This window comes from Melanostigma gelatinosum, assembly GCF_949748355.1.
Source record: "Melanostigma gelatinosum genome assembly, chromosome: 19".
Classification (NCBI taxonomy): domain Eukaryota; kingdom Metazoa; phylum Chordata; class Actinopteri; order Perciformes; family Zoarcidae; genus Melanostigma; species Melanostigma gelatinosum.
The window spans coordinates 8,765,893-8,773,200 of NC_136652.1; the positions used below are offsets into that span (position 1 = coordinate 8,765,893).

A 7,308-nucleotide genomic window follows, 5' to 3' on the forward strand; every position below is an offset into this window, starting at 1 on the left:
CTCTCATCACATTTGACCATGAAAGCCATCATGAAAGACGTGACAGCGATCTGAATCAAGCGTTTTATCAGCCCCTCATCCTCCTGGTATCCAACACTCTTTGGAGAGACACTTCTGTACAGCCAGGCTCTAATTGGTGGAGCCGGGCCGGGCTGTTATCTATGTACAGTAAAACAGCCCGAGTTCAATCCGGCGCCGCTCAGTGGGAGGTGAGATCTCTATCCATCCCCTTCATTCACAGCTTAATTCAATTGGAGCGCAATTATCGACCGCCCGAGGCTTGAAGATCCTCGTCGGTTTCTGTTCTCATCAGGGAGGCTGTGCTGTGTTGGACCCCCTCCCCCCGAAGCCCCGACTGAACCGGGTGATGTCTGTATCGATTTGATAGCGGATTGTTTCCCACACAACGACCAGTGATTTCTTTTAAAAGGCCGTGAGTGCGTGGTATGGAGTACAGAGAGAAAACAACAATACACTCGTTACAGAACAATCGCACCCGGCAAGAATGAAGTGCAGCAGAAATAACTGAAGTAGAGCATTCTTCAAAAAGGCGACTAATTTAAATCCCAGATAGACGTCATCAGCAAGGTTTGTCCCCTTGTGAATTCTGCTGTTGTTGACCATTCAGTTACAAGTAGCCTGCTTTTCACTTCGGTTTTTCGTACAATAGGTGAATCCAACATCGCACAAATTGTTTGCATGAATTCCCTAACTACTTAACAGCCAGGGTAATTAGTCACATTACTCGTTACTTTACAACTCCATATCCTCCTCGCTCTCACCGAAACGTATTATGTATTTTTTTAAAGCTACAGCTTGTAACTTCAATAAAAGCCTTTTTTTTGTCATATTTGCTCATTTGTGGCTAAAAAATCTGGTTCCTCTGTCTACTGTTAGGGCTCCTAATGGTTTTTAGACACTGTAATCTAAACACACAAAGTTCAATCTAGGAGTTTAAACTTGGAGTTTGTTGCGTGACCTAACCACCAACTCTTCACCAAAATTTGGCTTTTGTATTTTTTTCACATCAATTTTGGCACAATCACTCCCATGAATCTGTGTTCTAATGGGAATTGGAGGGTTTCATTGGTGCGCAACTTTATTTGTATTCATATGAATTTGTTAATTGTTGTACTGTATTTAAATCTGTGCTTCTCAATGACTAACAAGACCAAAAGTCTGCATCTCTCGGTGTAAGGAAGTCATTTTGTGCAGAGCACTATAGGTCTGGAAAGTTTTAGACAACCTTAAACTAAACCCAACAATCAAACCTGTGGCTTTCCGGCATTGGGAGACAATTCAGCATCAATCATCGTTGCTGGGAACCATTTCCTAAAATCAAACAACATAACACTTTTGAGGCAGCGCTGGAAGTTCCGTCTGGTTTGTCTCTCTGTTGCTTCCGATGGCTTAGTTAGTTCACAAACTGAACAAATTACAACTTCATGACTGACACCAAATCAATTAATGCTTTTTCTCACAGTTCATCAGCTCCAGAAGTCGTTTTTATAAAAAAGTGATTGAGATCGCAACCTTCAAAGTTCCTTGATTTCAGTGAAACACAGAGAGAAGATAGAAATGAAAGAGCGAAACTCAAAGCCACGGCCGCTTTATTGTTTTTGCTGTTGGACATCAGACGAATGCCAGGCTGAGAGGGAGAATAGACTAATGTAGCATTCATTTAGTGAAGGAGCCTCTTGAGCATGTTCTGTTCATCAACGTCCTCCATTGATCATCACCCTTTGTGTTTAATGCGGCAGAGAGTGTTCACTGTTGGATCTTCTTTTTTCAAGCACTTTTACATGAATAACGTCGCCCATGCTGAAACCAAAGCCATTTGCCTTTTCTTCATTGTAAAAGCTGCTACTGTGCGCTGATAAACCCACCAGTGTTACCAGCCACATTCATTAACACAAACACAGAGTACCGCTTTATGCACATCCCAACAAGCCTGTCAATATACAGATGGTTTCATGTTGAAAAAAAAAGCTGTCCTCGAGTGTTGTTATTGTTGCTGCTGCTTTAATATCACGCTCACATTAATAGCAACAACCTTCTCAACACGACGCACCGAAACAGAGAACAGAATGTCTTAACTTGCGCTGATTGAGGATAAAGTTTAAAGCAAGACGTTGTTCGAAGAACACACAGGATCACATACTGAATTCCCCATTTGTTGTTGTGATAATTCTTTCTCAAAGGGTTACATATTGCAGAATTTGGTCTGCGTTGCGGAGATGTGTGCTCTCAGCATGTGAGCTGCCACTGATAAAGTCTCGGCTCCAGCCCGTGGAGCGAGTAGGAATAAAAAGATGCGCCAGTGATTACAGTCCGTGCACAAACACACGGCAGTCCGCTAGTTTCACCGTCGACTTTTGACGAACTAAAATGTTTTTTTTACGAAATTAAAACTTTAATAAAGTCCTGATACTTCAAACGTAGTCGTTTATCATTCGCAGCCAGTGACTGCAGGGTGTTATATCAGAGCTGAGCGCAACGAATGTCAGAAGGAATTACCACACTAATGAAATATAAAATTACAGTGAATATAACATCAACCTAAAGGGAAAAAGAGTAGAGGTGTTAGATTGACGGCAAGACGAGACGTGTGTGGATAGGTCTGATTCTAGTCAGCAGGTGCCAATGAACATTCAAACACATTGAACGCCGACTTCTCTGCGATCAATCAGAGCAGCGTGTCACAAAGATGGTTCAAAAATGTAAACATTCTGTCAAAAATGAAGGCTTCATTTGATCGAAATGTGTGGGATTGTTATGGTTGTTAGTTTTTGATCCTACTTGCGTGTCAAGACTTCCTCGTGTGCCTTTCTGACTCGTTACCTGCTGCGGTTTCTTATTAGGTCAAACATAGATCTTTCACCCAGGCGACTGGTGTTGGTGTCCCGGACGAATCTCACAGTAGTGTTCTCATTTTAACCCACAACGAGATCTTTTACTGAACCCAACCACGTAGTTTTGTTGCCTAAACATAAGTGACAATACAGTTTTGTAACATTAACGCTCCACATATCTAGAGATGTTGACATGAAATGTAATTTGCGTTCAGAAACGTCGGTATTCAACATATTACACTACCAGAAGCGTCCAACACCAACGTTTGGTTCTGGCTTCGATGCAAGTCAACATTTGCCTTAAGAAAAACCTTGTTCTCTGGTCTGTATGTTTGGGATATTTGTCTATGTGCATTGGCCTAAAATAGGCTTTGACAGATAAACCACACAATCATTGTTTCACTTTGTACAACGCGCAAGAATGTCCTAATATTTTGCAGCCCAAACTGTATGCAGATCCCGGCTCCACAGTGGTTCTCCTTTGGTTCTCCACAATATCGTAAGGTAAAATATGCAACAGATGACTCCTGGGCTAACGTATCCAGGAATAAGTAGCAAAAGTTGAGAATGCTGTTCCCATTTCACTCTGCATGGTTTCCCTCCTTTCGGCTTTCAACTCTCGCAAAAATTTTCAAAAGGTGAACTCCTCTTCTCGGCTCAGATCACGTTTCCCTCGACCAACTGCTGAGCTGACAAAAACTCTTTCACTCAACCGTCACCGCTTCTCCTGCTACACTTTCTCTCTTTCACACACACTACCGACACACACACACCTGCATTTGCTGTCTCGGGAGCACAGGTATACGATAAAGCTCAACTCCCAAGACAATGGTGAAATATGTGCCTGAAAGCATCCAACCGGTTTCATTCAAACAGAGGAGACGTTTCGTGTACAGCGGCTCGTCCCCGACACTTTCGAGCAGGCGGGTTCCCAGCCAATAAACCACATTTGTGTTGATCGACAGCATTAGTGCCTTCCACACAAGCACAACCAGCTCTTGTGAGGAGCTGTAATGGTGTGTAACAATCCCACTGCTTTTTTTCAATGACCAACAGCAAATAAGAGCCAATAATGAGACAACGGCCACAGTGCTAATTTCTGCTAAAAAGCATTGAGACACTAATAACGGATAGATCCTCAAAGCACTGACGCTCTTTTCAAATGGAAATAAAAGCACACCCAGAAGCAACAGAGCAAGGTAAAGAGATAACAAAACGTATGACTTACTTGGAGTATTCTTCATTATCTCGGTCGCACCGAGAGTCCTTGTGTTTCTCCCAGTCCTTGCCATGTTTACATGTGGTCAGCAGAATAATATCTTCCCCGTTGTGGATGTGATACAGAGCATTCCTCGTCTCCGAACCGATGCCAGTTAGGTATCGCTTCCCTTTGAAAACCAGGAGGTACTTCCTGGAGGGTGGTGCATCGTTGAGCGTCAGATAACCTATGCCCCCTCCTTTCAGCGGGTGATCCTTGGAGAAGAGGGGGATGGAGATATCAAAGTTGGGTCGGAAGTTGACCACATCCGCGCTGGCCTTGGCCAGCATGGCCTGGCCCACCTCAAAGCCCAGATCCTCGGTGTAGTCCGGCCAGGTGCCCGAGTAGAGGTTGAATATGAGGTGGTTCCTTCCATCGTTCCACGTCGGCAGGCTCTGGATGCGGAGCCTGACGTTCTGGACATACTGAGCCGAGAGCTGGTCCCTGTCCAGCGTGTCCACGGCCAGAACGAACAGGCAGGCCCGCGTCGGGTCCTTGGTGTGGAAGCGAGACTCCTCGATGGACGTCAGGATCTTCTGGTAGGTCTCGGAGATCTCGTCCCCTCTCTGCGGTGGGTAGATGTAAACCCTGAAGCCGGACTGGCAGCGAGCGAAGTCGAAGCAGGTCTCCATGCGGCAGCGCTTGTTCTTGTAGATGTTGTCGCGTATCGCACGTCGCTCACGGGGCGAGGTGTGCTGGTGATGGAGCTGAGGGCTGTCCTCCTGTACACAAGCACACACCGTTCGGACAAACCAAAACAAAGCACAATTATATCGATACTTTAGATCTGTGAAGTTTGTTAAGACATTACTTTATTCCGTCAGTAGAGGAAAGCAATCTAACTTTGGGTTTCACTGCTTTGTTGCATGACTGAGCTACAGCGACTCTGATATCCAGTCCACACAAGAAGATGAAGGGTGACGGTCTTTGATTGCCCTAAAGCAGTTGTTCTCAAACATCCTGGCTTGTGATCCTTTAAGGCACAAGCAAAGGCCACATATGTCTCCGTCTGTGTACTTCAGAAATATAGATACACAGGATTTATTTCCTCCGACCCGCCTTCCTGGATCGTACGGTGCCGTTTGCCTTTTTTCGTTTTGACGCCTGTTGAGAACTGAGCAGTTCAGCCAAATAGTGACGTTCTCTTCTCAGATTGTATCATTTGAATAATTTTTTTAAAGAAGCAAAGACTTTTTCTTCTTTCTCAATCTGTTTGATCACACGGTTAATCATCTTGTGATCGCGGTGGCCCTAAAGCTTTAAAACCAAACTCATCATTCATCTTCAAACCAATTTTAAAGCCATGCATTTTTAAGAATGTATTCACTGTGAGTTACTGAAATGTGTCCACTGAGAAAGCGGCCTACTGCTGCATCGTGAGTACTTTTACCTCTGATACGTAAAATTGTACCTCAGTGAATTTGAACAAAGGGCTTTTGCGTGTAATTGAGTGTTCTTATATTGTGGTATCTGAATACTTTTTCCTTTAACAGCGGTTCAGTCTACCTCTTGCTCTCCCCCCTCCAGGTACGGCTCTAGCAGCTGGGTCGACTCTGGCCAGTGCCTGGGCGATCTGGACGGGCTTCTCTGGGGCTGGGGCTGGCTCTGGTGGTAGTACTGGTATTCCTGCTGGTGGTATTGGGGATACTGGGGAAACTGCTGATATTGGTACGGCTGCTGCTGGAACTCCCCGATTTGCAGACCCCACAGGTAGACGAGGAAGAGAAGACCAGCCCCCACAGACACAAGCAGGTACCGCTTCTTGGCCTGCATGTGTGCTGTGGGGGGGGGGGGGAGGAAGAGGAGGAGGTTGTAGGATAGAGATAGGTAGAGAAAAGGAGAAAGACAAAGGGGAGGATGAAGGATTGAAGAAGAGAAGGACGAGGAACTAGGAAATGATGAGGAGAGAAGGTGAAGGGAGGTAGAGACAGGTCAGCTCGACCCACAGGGCAGCCTCTATTAACAGCTCGGCATTTTGGGATTTGGAGTCACTGAAAGAAAAAAAAAATGTACACATCAAAGTTAACAAGAAAGTCTCGTACAAATATTTTTAAAACAAAGTAAAACTTTATTATTGGCCCATTTATAAAGTGAAAGCTACTGTTAGAAAAGAGTGCAAAGGCTCTGTATGACTAGAATAATAAAGTCCCTCTAATACCATTATATCTGTCAGATTTGATCAGCTGTGGTCAATATATGGACTTTATTGACATTTTGTTGTTGTTAGATAAAAGCATTAAACTACCCCACATGCATTTGTTTATGATAAACTTCTGGTTTCACATTCAATAGAAGAAACAAAAAAACAATGGAAAACACAAAAAATGGTTTATGCATCAAATATAAAATTCAAAATTGATGCATGTTTGCTGACCCCATAATGTGTTATTATTTATATAAAATTCAAATATGTTGTGAATGATTACTGGTAGTGAGGCATAGTTGTACTGATTTATTGGGTAAACAAGAAACGAAACTTTTCTGTAAATCAACATTTTGACAACACGTGCCATTGGCAATTTTGGGATTACAACATGTGTTTGCCTTTAAGCAAATATATTAATCTAATTCAATATGACCAAACTCATTTGGTCGCACTTGATTTGTTGTGAAGCTGTGACATTCCACAGTGCACGGGAAAATTGTGCGAATAACATTGTGAATGTCTTCCAACGTTTTCATCCGCATCATAATAATTATACTATAAGGCAACTTGTGCGGAATGAGAGTCGGAGATTCATTAAAAAAAGATTATATTATGTTCGATGAGCAAATGCAGCGCTAAAGTACCGGCTTTCTGAATGGAGTTTGGAGCGTCGTTCGGGATACATGCGAAAACAACACGTGGGCTGTTTGTGTCGTTAAGTAAACCATTGCATTTGCAAACGCTGTTAGGATTTTCCAAATTGTACCGATATCTGTCTCTTCTTTTCTCTGTGGCATGAATGCATAATTGGAGATTAATCACCAAACTCCACTGACTGTGACCTACCTGTTTACAGGGAACACCTGTGGTCCCGGGAACGGATTGGTACATTCGCCGCTCTCCCCTCCAGCCTGAGCAGGACTCTACAGTTCGGATCCACATTCTCCAGCCAAAACACCAGATCACAAATCCATCCACAAATCATGAATCTTAGAGCCTGTGAAAAGCACGTGTAAAGGGAGGGGGGCAGTCACTGAGCTCTGTGTCCGTGG

General features: G+C 43.8%; 1 protein-coding gene across 1 annotated transcript in view; it reads right to left on the reverse strand.

Annotated features, from left to right (window-relative positions):
- The window catches only part of LOC306793153 (exostosin-1), a gene marked incomplete at both ends in the record, with an annotated part of 194,983 nt that extends 189,100 nt beyond the window's left edge, over positions 1 to 5,883 (reverse strand). Inside the window, 2 exons of the mRNA XM_079290633.1 lie at positions 4,081 to 4,832; positions 5,617 to 5,883. Coding sequence (XP_079146759.1) covers positions 4,081 to 4,832; positions 5,617 to 5,883 — 1,019 coding nt within the window. The remainder of the gene's footprint in view (positions 1 to 4,080; positions 4,833 to 5,616) is intronic.
- Positions 5,884 to 7,308: the final 1,425 nt, after the last annotated feature.